The sequence below is a fragment of the Adelges cooleyi genome, unplaced genomic scaffold (genome assembly GCF_023614345.1).
Source record: "Adelges cooleyi isolate 19-005CV unplaced genomic scaffold, UGA_ACOO_1.1 ACOO_flye_CR_arks_rails_tigmint_CR_PRNA_23, whole genome shotgun sequence".
In the NCBI taxonomy this organism is placed as follows: Eukaryota; Metazoa; Arthropoda; class Insecta; order Hemiptera; family Adelgidae; genus Adelges; species Adelges cooleyi.
Genome location: NW_026095893.1, coordinates 2,101,695 through 2,116,056, shown reverse-complemented (window position 1 = coordinate 2,116,056; position 14,362 = coordinate 2,101,695). Strand labels below are relative to the sequence as shown.

The window sequence follows — 14,362 nt, the reverse complement described above, 5'->3', positions numbered from 1 at the left end:
GAGAAGCGCACGTTTCGCTCCCCACCAACGGACGCCGGCGGACACTCCCATCGGTCACTCCCACTCAGCCCTCCAGCCTCGCGCAGGTAAAGTACTTGTCGACACTTACAGCGTAAAAATGCGATCATCGAAAGACGGGAAAAAACTAATAGATACGACGCGCACATCCTCTGTACAGAAATAGCTACACATAGCCGTTATAGATGGGGTTATTTGCCGACAAATTGCCGTCAAGAATTCACGATTCAATCGTCTTCCGCGTCCTATTCTGCCCCACAAGAATCGATCGAGAGACAATAGCCATAAAATTGACGATTATGACGCGATCCGGATCTACGCGGATTTTACACTCAACCGGCTACTGTCGTTCATCAATGACCAAGTGATCTGGATTCAAACGCATCATATATTATAGTCTCGACGTAGCGTATTACATAAACGGCATATTTAATACTTAATAGGTTATACTTTATACTGCCTTACATATAGCCTGGCCCATAATGACCGCTTGTAATCAGAAACGATTTTATTTTATTGGCTTTTGTTTAAAATTGCATTACAGCTCAACAATTACAGACTACTGAACTAGGTAAGTATGGTATCTAATAAAAAATTACATTATACAATTAAATGTAAGCATATACTATATATATACATATATACCACTACAGAATAAATTAAATCATTCAACCTTAATTGTTATTAACAATAACTAAGACTTAAATAATTAATAATGAGTTGTAAATCAGAAATTATTTTAGATAAAATATTAGAAATGTAGGAAGAAAAAATCATAGGTATAATACATCTGTGTTCAATGTTCCGGGTTTGGATTGAAAAAATGATTACTTTTGAAATTTTGCAAACAGCTAATAATATTAGTATTATTATTAATCAATGGTGTTACTGTTACACTATTGACTATAATCACTTAGATATCTTATATATAAATAGTTTACTTATATTATAAAGGATAACCTATTAATACATACTATCTTTTATACTACTACTGTTTTAAAATTATAATAATTACCTCGACCCACTTTTTACTGCATTCGTGATAAACTCTAAGCTAACTTTTTCCAGTACTGTGATAGTCTTTTACTGTTTTAGTTTTAAACTATAACCTAATACTGTACTCTATTAATCATATGTCATACTTTGTAGACAACGTGCAATTTATATTTATTTCTGTAATATATTTAAATTCTTTATTCAACATATATTGTCAATAAAGTTTTAGAGATTTTTACCAATATTTCTGATTTTTCTCAATGAGGAATTATTCTTTTGTACATGAAATTAAACTACGTTATGGCTCGTACAAAAATTACTTTATTTTTTATGAAATCTATATAACAATCAATTATATATATTGTGATTTGTGATTCATTATAACATAATATACAAATATTTTCATCTTCATTTATTTGGTAGAGGGATCAGGGATGCGACTTACCCTCACTAACGTCAGTCTCTACAGCTATCCAGTAACGAAACCAAGCAATTGTATTGTCGAAACGGCTACATTCAATTTCCTGTACCCTAAATGTACCAAAGTTCATTGTAATTTTTACCTATTAACTCTTAGTAAAAAAACTCTCCCGAGATACCTTCTGAATGCAATTTTTATTCGATTGACTTGACACTTGACTCTAGAAGAAACCGGTTTAGCAGTTCCAACTTAATTGTAGCCTGGGATACAAACACAGATAAAATATACATAATTATACAACCAATACATTTTTAGTTTTGCAATTAAGCTAAAATTTAATATGTAATGTAAAGCAATACCAATCAGGGAAAAAAACAGTTAAGACCTTTTTTTCTTATAATAATAATTTATACATAATGGACAGAATTGCACTACGCCGAAACTTGTACCAAAGTTTGAGTAATTTATTCACGTGAAATCACCTAATAGTGTGCGACTTTATTTCAAAAAGGTTTGACATTTTTATCATACATTATATATATAGGTTTATATTATAGGTTATAATTATTATTAATGACGAAAACAATTTTTAACCATTTTTCTTGGACCTATGTAGTTTTAAAAAAAATTATCCAAAAACACCTCATGTTCCCGAGTCTACTCGTATAGTTTAACCGCTCATAGCGGTATAGACATGAAAACTGCACAGTTAAAATTCTAGTTAATATATCATATTTTTTTTTTAACCCTGAGAGATTTGTATTTTTTGAATTTTTCAAAAACTTTTTTTGGGGTTAAAAAATAAACAGTTCAAAAAAAGTATTTTTCTTTTATAAAACTCAAGCTATGTTCTGAAGACCCATATGATCTTTGAAGTTTGAACCAATTAAGTATTTTTTTCCTATTAATTTACGGTTTCAAACATAAGTGGTAAGCTAAAACTGCTTCCTTTAATGACCTGCATCACTTATGTGACTAAACGAAAATTTTCCAAATTCATACAATACTTACTTATAAGTGAGTAGAACATCTGATAAAAGTCTGATGATGGAGAAACAAATTATTCTAACATCAGTTCTAAGGGTTCATATTTTCCGATTAAACTTATTGGAAATATACACATTTTACGCAACTATTCGATTTATTCCTTAGTATAACGGTATCAAAATTTATTAAAAATTAAAAAATTAAAAAAAAAAAAATGAAACCAGGTCATTAAAGTAAGTAGTTTTCAGCAAACCACCCATGTTTGAAACCGTAAATAAGTAATAAAAAAAAACTTCATTGGTTCAAAGATGATATGGGTCATAAGAACTTAAATTTTATTTTTTAATTTTGACCATAAGATTTTTTGAAAAATTCAAAAAAAATTCTGAGGGTTAAAAAAAATGTGTTTTTATTTTTTTGTCATTAAGAATAATTATAACCTAAAAGAATGTATGATACAAATTTCAAACATTTTTAAGCTATAGTCGCACACACATTAGGTGATTTCACGAGGAATGACCCCTTCAGATCAAATAAAACTATGCTTCGATTTGACTCCAATTTAATAGTGATAAGGTATTGCTATTAGTATTTCTAGATAGCTATTGCTATTGCTATATAGTTAGTGATTTGTTTTTATACAGTAGACAATTATTATTCCAGAACATTTGTAAGAGCCAGTGCTGTCAAATACTTGAGATTTTCTGTTCATAGTTAGTTTTATTATATATTCTTAATCCATATAATTATGTTAACGAATTCAACGTATATAAAATTGTCTATATTTTAAGTTATAGATGTAATGGTTACAAACTTTTTTTGGCGATACTTTAGTGGTTATTTGAATGGCGTTATGCAGAAAGCAACCAACCCACAAAAAAAAATCGAGGTTTTTTGTTGTGGGTTGATTGCTTTTTGCATAACGCCATTCATTTGATATGTTAGAAATGAATTTTTCATTTCAAACATAATAAAACAAAAACACAGCTTTGAATTTAAATTAAAATAAATAGAAAAAAGTTAACATAGAAAAGTAGGACAGGGCTACATTTTCTATTAGTTTAATATCAGACCTTAAGTCCGAAAACTGTCCCCCAAAAAAATTTTATAATCCCATATTTTAAAAAGTCGAGTTGCTCACAATTGAAGTGATTTTTGTGTAATAACTAATAATATATCTATGTTCAACCTGCATCACTAGACGCCAAAAACAACCCTGCGAGTTCCTAAAATGAATTTGCTCAAATGATGGTTCGAGAGGTTTGTTTTGAAGTATACAATGTACAATGTTATTGTTTTTAATAAGTATATACTAAAACAATATATTATAATTTTTTTTTTTAATATTTATTACTATAATTTAATTTGTGTGTTTGAGGAGGCCTCCGCAGTCTGCACCCCATAGGCCATGTACAAGTATAGAAATAAGAAATTAATTGTGTTAGTATTTTATGATAGGTTCGTGTAATATTAGTAGTTACGCCCAAGTTTATTTGATTGTATGAATTTGCTTAAATGTTTGAGAAATTGCCTATACGACGCGCCTAAAATTTAAAAACCATTAAAACGTTAAGATAGATAGACCTCGTTGTAATATGGTTTTTGGTAGCGCTTTTAATATAAACAATTTTGGGGTTCATTCTATTAACTTAATGGGTTGCCATAAATGTATATTCTATCGGTTATCTATGTACTTTTAACAATGATCTCGCTTACTAATTATTGTTAGTGTCAAACATGTTACCACATATTAAAGTTAAAATAACTGTGGTTGAGTCATAGTTAACCAATCACACTGAATTGGAGTATTTGACAATAAAAAAACTAAAAAACACGCTTAAATAGTAAAATAAACTAAAGGGTAGAAAATAATTTTCAATATAGAAATCAATTAATAAAAAATAAATAGTATTATTGTGCAAAAAAGTGTGGGGTGCTACATATATCAGTTCTTGAAAAGCGCCCCACACTTTTTTCACAATAATACTATTTATTTTTTATTAATTGATTTCTATATTGAAAATTATTTTCTACTCTTTAGTTTATTTTACTATTTAAGCGTGTTTTTTAGTTTTTTTAAACTATATTTATTTTCCACTTTTTAGTTCGATGTGCTTTAAAATCGTGTTTTTTTAATTCTAGTACATACGTGTCTCTATTACTTGAAAACTTCAGGTAAACAACAATGAATACACGCATGTACGTTCGGTTGCCTATCTCTTTTAGTTACATAGTTACATACAAACAAACATACAAACATACATACAAGTGAAGCTAATATAAGCGTGTTAATAAAACATTAAACATTTAAATAAAATATATTATTTATTTAATCATTGAATATTAGTTTTAAAGCTTCGATGGCAATTTGTATTCAATGCCTTTGTATTACATTTTTTTTAGTAATTGCATTCTCTTTTTATTTTCACCCGATTGCGGCAGAATAGGGGTTAATGAGTTTTTTGCAGAACGGATGGAAAGAGCAGTTTTATTTTAATTAACTGAAATTACGTGGCCATAGACTAAAAGAGCACACAGCATGGCTATCAGCATATTATTATCCATTATCAAAATTGCACATAATATTCAAAGATCAACATATTTTCTGGTAGTATAACATAGTCACAATTCAAGGAACAACATGTATGTGTGTCACTGTACACACACACTTATTGAATAACTAAAATACAGTAAATAAAATAATAATCATTTAACAAATAAATAATAATTTATCAAATATGAATAAATAATTTAAAGTCCTAAAAAAGATATTCAATTTTCTCCTAACGTATATTACCTACCAACGAATATTATTTGTGTTGGCAATAAGTAGGAAAACGAATATTTTTAGATTTTTTGTTTTGAAACTGGACACGGTCTCAAAGGGGTAATCTCGGGGGGGGGGGGGGGGAATACTACTACTATATTGTCTTTAGCTTCCATGAACAATTGGTCGTATATAGTATAACGAATTATAGGATTTAACACTATATCGGCGGCAAACATTTATGACAAAATTCAAATAATAAAAATGAGTACTATTTTGAAAAAAACCTCTACAAATCAAGAGTGTAAGCTGATTCGAACCAGAAAGAGAATAAGCAATATCATTATTCAACCAACGAAATCATTTGTTGAAAAAAATAATCTATCTGGTACTTCATATTGTCGAACATTGGCGAGTGTGGTTAGGTATTTTTTATTATAATAAATTTTTCATATTTTTTTTAAAAAAATGAGTTCGAATATAACTGTTTGAAAAAAACTTTTATTTATAAAAGTTTAATCGAAACAGTTATTTTAAAACTTTAAATAAAAGTTCTAGCTTAAAAAAGTTTTTTTTAAAACTGTTAAATAAAAGTTCTAGCTAAAAAAGTTTAAGTTAAACTTTTACTTTTTCCTTCTAAAATAAAAGTTATATGTACAAAAAATTCAATTATAATGCAAGATCGTTATTATTTGACTGCTCAGTACGAAAAAAACTATTCAACTATCTTACTAACTTAATGGGAAAATAAAAAAATTAAATTGGCTTTGGTTGTACATAATTCCTCTGCATTTCAAGTAGCTGTAGAAAGGGGATTTTCATCTTTAAAATATGTTTTAAATGATCATAGATACAACCTTGGCAATGAAACTCTTGAAAATATTTTGTAAGTTAAATTAAATTTTTTTTTTTGTTAGTAAGATTAAATTTAAATGTTTTGTTAGTAAGTTTTGTAAAGGATAGCGAATTCGTCCAGACCCCATCTTATCATGATGGCAGCATTTAAAACGTTAAGTTTAAATTACATTTTTTTATTAATAAAAAATTGTTTAAAAAAATGTTTTTTCATTATGGTTATTGATATGATTTTGTTGTTAAATATTTGGCTGCTTTTTAAAAAAAATAAACTGTCATTTATACTATGAATATTTGATTATACATATATTAAATTGATATAGTATCATCATTTGAAATTTAAATTTTCAAAATATTTTAAATTATTTTTATGTTAAATGCATATAGTATAGTAAAATGATTATTAAGTTGTATGTTACATTTCCTATTAATAAAAACGTAAAAGCATAATACTTTTTTCATTAAATTTATTCATGAAAATGGTTTATAATAACTGTTAAATAAAAACTTATATAAATCCAGTTAGTAAATAAAATGTTTGAAATAACTTTTATCGAAACAAGTCAAAGTTAATCTTTTACTTTTATTAATTGTATTAACTGTTTCATTCGACCCTTTGAATAAACAAAATAAAACAATTTTAATTAATTTAATTGTTTTTTATCACTACCAATTAAAACAAGATCTTATTTTACTTGTCATATAAATAAAACCTGATAGACATTTTCAACTGATCAAGGCCCACACAGGAAGATGGATAAGGGTTTGATTAATGTTATTGCTAAATGCTATTATAATAATATCCCATCATAAGAGCGGAAATAAATTATTGAACAATTATTTATATATTAGGTTTAAATTTCAAAGCATTGGTTATTTATGACAATTTGGATACATTATACCCAATATTATTATAATATTTATATGCCAATATAATAATTAATTGTTAAGTAAGCAATTAACATAGACGAACAGCTACTCTCAGTCGCCGGTAATGCCATATAATCGATCTGACATCGGTTAACTATTAAATACAGCTTCATTACTCATTAACTTTAAACATAGATATATTTAATTATCTTAACCATTCCAGACGGCTAAAAAGTATTATAGGTAGCTTAAAAATATAAAGTATACAATAGCTGTGGAGTTGCATATTTCAATTTAAAGGAGAAGTAATTTAAAAACAGTTTAATTGGTTTCATTGGATTTTCAATTAAACAAAAAAAAAAATTAAATATTTATTCTTATTTCTTCCACAACCGTAGTTGTTGATGGCCATATAAAAATACGTCAAATGGATAAACATTATTCGCGATTCTTCAATGCTACAATTATCGGTATCCCCTTAAATGGCTTAAGCACGGACTTATGAATTTATAATTGTAATAAAATATATAATTTTATAATATTTCGTGTATGTAGTGAGTACAAGTACAATTAGATAAAAAAAAGTCTGGTAATAAGACGACGTTCATTACAATTATTTAAATAACAACTGTTGGTACCCGCTTATATGTTATATATTATATACCAAAAATGTTATAAAATTGAGTATATATTATTATATTATATTGTATAATGTATATTATATCCAATGTATACTCAATGAACAAATGACAATGCCCAATGGTTAAAAGTTTTATACGGCAACAAAACGCATGATATACAAATTAAATTATTTTATTCTCGATGTTGCCATTTGTGTATTGGTACCAATTAAAATATTATAGTTGACAAATTACACAAGTATGCCGTTTGTAATAATTATATTATAGTGCACTGCACTGCACTCAAGGTTGAATAATATACACAAATACAAACATAACCTCAAACCGTCCTCAACGGCTGATGTCAAACGGTCTTGATAGTGATAAAAACGAATAGCAAAAAGTCGTAGTATTTATAAATGAAACGTAGTAGGTAATTATTGTGTTTCAAATTCCAGTATTATAACTGACTAATTTTGTTGGTGTAATCTTTCTATTTGAGTATAGGAAATTCCTTTTTGAACTCTATGTGTACTAGTGATCTTTCCAATTTTAGAATTTAAATGAAGTGATCTCAATCCATTTTCAAATATGCCACCGAAACAAAGGAAAATCGCAATTATGGGCTACCGTTCTGTCGGTATGTATAGAAATTATTTAAATTTTCATTTTTATTGTTTAGTAAAGTAGCACAATATTGAATTGATTCACTTCTTTACTTTCTTTTTTTTGCAATGACTTGTTTTAGGAAAGTCTTCACTGAGTATTCAATTTGTTGAAGGACAGTTTGTCGACTCGTATGATCCAACAATTGAAAACAGTAAATATTTCCTTTACATCAATTATATTTAGTTAAATAGTTCATGTGTAAAAATGTAATGTTTTTCTTTCTAGCTTTTGTTAAAACGACAAAAGTTAACAACCAGGAGTATGATCTTAAATTAGTAGATACTGCTGGTCAAGACGAGTATTCCATACTCCCAACACAATATTCAATGGACATTCATGGATATGTTTTAGTGTACAGCATAACGTCACCTAAATCGTTTGAAATTATTCAAGTTATTTATGACAAATTGTTAGACATGACAGGAAAAGTTCAGTAAGTATTAATCAGTTCTTGTGTGTTGTCTGTAGATAGATCTGATTCAATGTATCATATATTTGTGTTTATAATATTGTTGTATTATTTTCAGTATTCCGGTAGTTCTGGTTGGAAATAAAAAAGACTTACAAATGGACCGTGTAGTTACTCAGGAAGAAGGACAAAGACTAGCAGAATCGTGGAAGGCTGTATTTTTAGAAGCTTCGGCTAAGCAGAACGAGGTAACTTCCAAAAAAGTTAGTACAGCAATTTTGTTTATTTATTTTATTATTTAGTTTCTAATACCATTGTGTAAATATGTATATAATATTTTTCTCTATTACAATAAGTATAATATCACTTACCTTTACAATAATACAATGTAAGTAACTATCTGCTAATATTTGTTTATATCTTTTTATGCCTGTGGTGTTTTAGGTTATTAGGCTAATATAAAGGTATTATCATCATGTAGTTTAACAGGGCATGAAGGCCTAACACTAATATCATGAGATAGTTTCTTAACGAATTTGCTCTCCGCGATGAGTAATAGTTATACTATTACCAAATAAAATAACTAAGTAGGTGTGCTGGTAACATTTATAATGAGACTTGTTTTCAAAAAACATGTAAAAGATTGCCCTGATTCTCTCTTACTGTTAATCAGTTTCCTTTACTAATACTCGGGTCTATTACATTTGTTGTCCAATAAAAAAACGTAAGTTAATGTTTTCTTTAATTTTATTAGCTGCTTATAAACTTGTTTGCTAAGTTAAGGCTTGCCCAGTCTTATCTCTGTAACTGGTGAAAATGTATTATTTTCAGTAGGATGTTGTCAACTAAAATGTGAAGATTCAATTTAATTTTAAAATTGAATAATATTCTATAAAAATTATATTTGTTCCGTAATATACTGTGGTTTTATTTATTAATTTATTTAAATAAGTATTTGTGTAACTCGTTTATTATTATTATTTTTATTTTTATAGTGTGTGGCTGATATATTTCATACTATGTTGATGGAAATCGAAAAGGCTAATGGGAACGTTCAAGAAAAATCAAGCTGTAGAGTTTCATGAAAGAATTATTATAATAAGATGTATTGATGACTGTTATCTTGAATTATTTTTGTCTTAATATTGTGTACATGTTTGTATTTTCTTAATGAACATAGGAACTATCATTGAAACTATTGTTATTGTTATTAGTTATACAGTATACTACTGTTGTGAATACTATTTCTATTTACTTAATTAAAAAAATTTAAATGTTCTACTTATAATTTCTCCATAGGACTTCATTTTTCTATATAACTAAGTATATGTATTTGTTCTTTTTTCTAATGAACAAAATGGTGTATAATTCCGTTAATTATAAAATAAAATACAATAAGTTTGTAACTTTAGTCTATAAGACAAATTTATATAAAATGAAGAATAATTTAAAAAATAAACAATTTATTAATATGTTTTGATATAATTTTAATATTATTATTGTTATGATGTCATTAGCATTAATTGTTATTTTGTAATAATTACTGACAAATTAAAAAATGAAGATAACCTAAAATTTTAGTTTAAAACTAAAAATGGTGCTAATTTTGCCATATGTATTAAATAAATTAAGAATGATTTTTTCAAATGTTGCAAATGTTAAAGGATACAATTTTAGTTTTGTAGTTGAGTTTGTAACTTGTACTGTACGCATCAACGGAAGAAATTTTATCATACTACTAAGTACTAAGTAATATAAATGTGGTTAATATTTTATTCCCCAAAATATATACAGGGTCATCATCAATTTAATGTAAAACACTATTTTTTCAGAAAATAATTAATTTTATAGTTTTTATTTGTGGAAAACATTTGTATTTATGTTATTGTACAATATTATGAAATTACAAGATATTCACCTTTATTAGAACTTGTTTTATGAACTTTTGAAATTTAAGTGGAAACGTATAAACTCAATTTACAGAACATGTCGACTGGTCGATAACTAGTTTTAGATTATTATTTTTTAAGTTATTAGAGTTTAAAGTTTAGGATGGGAGAAAGGGTAGTGAAAAGTATTATTTTGATCTATCTGTATTTCTTAACTACACTACCCCTCTCGATTTTAATCTCTTAAAAGTAATAATCAAAAACTGGTTATCAACCAGTCGACATTTTCAACAAATAATTTCTAATTTTAAAAGTGAATTAAATATAATATACATCCCCAATGAAGTTTCAAAAGTTGAGCTCAGAGAGAAATACTAAAAAGGTAAATATTTAGTAGTTTTATAATATTGTAAAATAACATACGCAACAAAAAATAAAATTAAGAATTAGCAATTATTTTAAGAAAAAATATAGGGCTTTATCGTTAATGAATCGCACCCTGTATATAGGTAAACTAATTTTTAAATGTTCATTCATTCGTGCTATTTTCAATCAAGTAGTATATTATAAAAAATAATTGTTAGAAAAATTTGGTTAAATCAAATTACAGATTATAGTGTTTATAATTTACATTGCAGTATAAACTATAAGTTATACAATTATTACTAATTGTCAGCTGCGTCTGTGTTCAAAACAAAACTTTTTGTTCCATGAAATTTCGTTGACAAAAATAATATCTTTTCGATGGTATACACTGTTGACTATCGTCGTACTTCTTTACTCTTTTGTAAAACAGCTGCTCTAAAAACTGTAGGAGTAAAACCTACGTAGTAGAAATACAATTTATACCTACCTTCAATAGGTATACAATTTATCCAAGCAGCTGCCATTGTATCCAAGGTGGATTTATTAAATAAGCTCTAACCCTGAACCACAACAGTTCATAACAATTAGGCCTTTTCAGAGTCGCAACCAGGTTTTTATACCCTATATGTTTGCATATTTGTATTTTGCAAGAACGAATTATGCATTGTTACACCCTTATGTAAAAAACTATTTAAATATCGAATTTTAATATTTAAATAAAAATTAATTAAACATTTAACAATTAACAGTTTTAATACAATTTCGTTATCAAGTATTATCATATTACTATTTTTTTCATGATATTATTTCTTCTATGGCATACCTGTGATCGACCCTCGGATCTCTCTCTCTACTATCAGTCCATTGCTCTATAAGTCTATGCAGTATTGAGTATGCTGTATGCAACAATTTTACCGATTTCTCTCTTCTGGTTATTCTGTACTACCTGCTTCCGTATTCCTTCTTGACAATGATAACATTGATAAACACAAATGAATGACAAGATAAAGTGAACTGTTTTATTTATTTATTATATTTTTTTCAAATGCCACCAAAACAGAGAAAAATTGCCATCATGGGCTACCGGTCTGTCGGTATGTAATCTAAACATATTAAAGTCATCCGCATACTTGTGTATTCATGTTTTATGTGAAATGACTAACGAGATATTAATTTTTCTTTTGGGTTAAGTGATTTTATTCATTTGTTTTGTAGGTAAGTCGTCTTTGAGTATTCAGTTTGTTGAAGGTCAATTTGTTGATTCCTACGATCCTACAATTGAAAACAGTAAGTATTAACTCTTAAATATTTTACCTAAATAAGAAATATATGAGTTCACAACATATGAATATTTTAACAATAATGGTAATAAGTTATGTTATAATATAAATTACAATCTGTCTTTCTTTCATAGCATTTGTTAAAACTACCAAAGTAAACAACCAAGAATATGATCTGAAATTAGTAGACACAGCTGGACAAGATGAATATTCCATACTTCCGACACAATATTCAATGGACATTCACGGCTATGTGTTGGTTTACAACATAACATCTGCAAAATCGTTTGAAATTATTCAAATAATATATGATAAGTTATTGGATATGACTGGTAAAGTACAGTAAGTTTTGAATTAAGAGAACTAAAGGTACTTGTGTATTAATGGGAACCTCACTCTTTTTTCTATATCAAAAAGTAATTAAATTGAATAATGAATTTCCTAAATAGGCGGAAGTTTATTAAATAAGAAAATAACAAAAGGTATAATCAAACAGTGTTCTTAAAAGATAACTTAAAGTCTGTGTTGTCGGCCAGTAATACATCAAATTTGTCTCTATTTTTTTTTATTTATATATATATATATACCTCCTCCAAGTGTTATGTTACTCTCAAACCTTACCTTGAATGTATTAATTTTAGAGTAAAATATAGTTATCCATTTTAATTTTTGTTATATGTGATTTAGAAATGTATGGTGTGGTTATATGTTTAATGTGTTGAACAGATCATAACAGCTAGGGTTAGTAATATAAGCTATTTGTCAAAAACTGTTAGTATATTAATTTGTGAATACATAAGGTACTATAGAAAAACATTTAGTTACATACAGTTTTCTGTACGTAAAATATACATTGTAACATAGACTATTATATGATATAACATTGAAGTATAGCTTATCGTCACACATCATTTATTTTTCAATATAGACTTATGTAATTTTCCTTTGTTTTTGCTTACAGTGTTCCTGTAGTTTTGGTTGGAAACAAAAAAGATTTGCATATGGACCGTGTAATTAGTCAAGAAGAAGGTCGTAGATTAGCAGAATCATGGAAAGCAGTATTTCTTGAAGCTTCAGCTAAACAGAATGAGGCAATTAAAAAAAAAACAAGTTCTTTTAGAATTAATAATCATACTTTAAGAGGATGCCACGTTACCTTTATTTTGGCTACAAAACTCGTTGTGTAGGGGACAAGGGTTTTGGGATTGTACTCGTAGTAAAATTACAAAGTTCTTACAATACACGTTTCTAAAAAAAAAAAATTGTTTTTTGTTTATTAAAAGTCAATGTTATTATTAAAAAAAAAAAGACCACAAATGATGTTCTCTTTTTTGTATTGTGAAAATTTGGTAATTTTACTGTGAAAAACTTTGTCCCTTGCAAAGCAGTTTTGATAGAAACATAAATTGGAATTTATTATATAAGAATGACTGTGATAGTCATTACAATTAATAATCAGACCTTATTTTGTGTTAATAAGTATAATCTATAGTCCAAGCTCAAAATTATAATTTTGCAAAAAATTGCCGATATTTTACTCCTTATAAATGGGAGGAGTCGCATCCTCTTAAGAACATGATAACATTATTATCATTACTATTTAATATAAAACTTGTGTGATATTTACTTTTAACAGTGTGTAGCAGATATATTCCATACTATGTTAATGGAAATTGAAAAAGCTAATGGAAATGTGCAAGAGAAATCTAGTTGCTGTGTATCATAAGATTATTAAAGTACATATCATTTGGGCTGTTACTTTGAATTTTTAAATGTACCTTGTTTGTGCAAAAAATGAGTGTAATATATTCATTTATTAATTATTATATGTATACAAAATTGTCAAATGTTGAATTTTTGACAATACGTTTTATAAATAATGTAAATAATCGTCTATAGTTTATTTAAATTTTTTACTTTTTTCTACTATCTGTTTTATAAATGACATTATGTTATCATTTCTAATTTGAATTTTTTTATACATACTTTTTTTTCTTATAAATAATTCCATTTTTCGTGCTTAAATAATTATGTATAAATATAGATTATAATTAATTTATAGTATTACTATGGTACATTATAATGAAAACAATTATTTTAGTAAAAACGTATATACTAAAATACACCATTAAATTTATAATATAATATAATATTTTTATGTTATGTTGTGTATTGAATATTATATGTTGTCTTTGTTTCGGTACAATAGCAGTAT

The 14,362-nt window shown here is 26.9% G+C and overlaps 2 protein-coding genes across 2 annotated transcripts; both read left to right on the top strand.

Annotated features, from left to right (window-relative positions):
* Nucleotides 1-7,915: 7,915 nt before the first annotated feature.
* LOC126835833 (GTP-binding protein Rheb homolog) lies at nucleotides 7,916-10,092 on the top strand. Its single transcript, XM_050568674.1, has 5 exons — nucleotides 7,916-8,174; nucleotides 8,283-8,354; nucleotides 8,429-8,636; nucleotides 8,731-8,875; nucleotides 9,608-10,092. The coding sequence occupies exons 1-5, from the start codon at nucleotides 8,126-8,128 to the stop codon at nucleotides 9,695-9,697; spliced, it is 564 nt and encodes a 187-aa protein (XP_050424631.1). The 5' UTR covers nucleotides 7,916-8,125; the 3' UTR covers nucleotides 9,698-10,092.
* A 1,553-nt stretch (nucleotides 10,093-11,645) lies between these two features.
* Nucleotides 11,646-14,158, top strand: LOC126835834 (GTP-binding protein Rheb homolog). Its single transcript, XM_050568675.1, has 5 exons — nucleotides 11,646-11,961; nucleotides 12,083-12,154; nucleotides 12,282-12,489; nucleotides 13,109-13,238; nucleotides 13,784-14,158. Exons 1-5 carry the CDS (start codon nucleotides 11,913-11,915, stop codon nucleotides 13,871-13,873), a joined length of 549 nt encoding a protein of 182 aa, XP_050424632.1. The 5' UTR covers nucleotides 11,646-11,912; the 3' UTR covers nucleotides 13,874-14,158.
* Nucleotides 14,159-14,362: the final 204 nt, after the last annotated feature.

Bases quoted from the DNA above. Each gene is read 5' to 3' on its own strand.
- LOC126835833 (XM_050568674.1), top strand. From the start codon at position 8,126: ATGCCACCGAAACAAAGGAAAATCGCAATTATGGGCTACCGTTCTGTC. The intron at 8,175-8,282 runs GTATGTATAGAA...GACTTGTTTTAG, and splicing joins TATGGGCTACCGTTCTGTCG to GAAAGTCTTCACTGAGTATT. The intron at 8,637-8,730 runs GTAAGTATTAAT...TATTATTTTCAG, and splicing joins GACATGACAGGAAAAGTTCA to TATTCCGGTAGTTCTGGTTG.
- LOC126835834 (XM_050568675.1), top strand. From the start codon at position 11,913: ATGCCACCAAAACAGAGAAAAATTGCCATCATGGGCTACCGGTCTGTC. The intron at 12,490-13,108 runs GTAAGTTTTGAA...TTTTGCTTACAG, and splicing joins GATATGACTGGTAAAGTACA to TGTTCCTGTAGTTTTGGTTG. The intron at 13,239-13,783 runs GCAATTAAAAAA...TACTTTTAACAG, and splicing joins CTTCAGCTAAACAGAATGAG to TGTGTAGCAGATATATTCCA.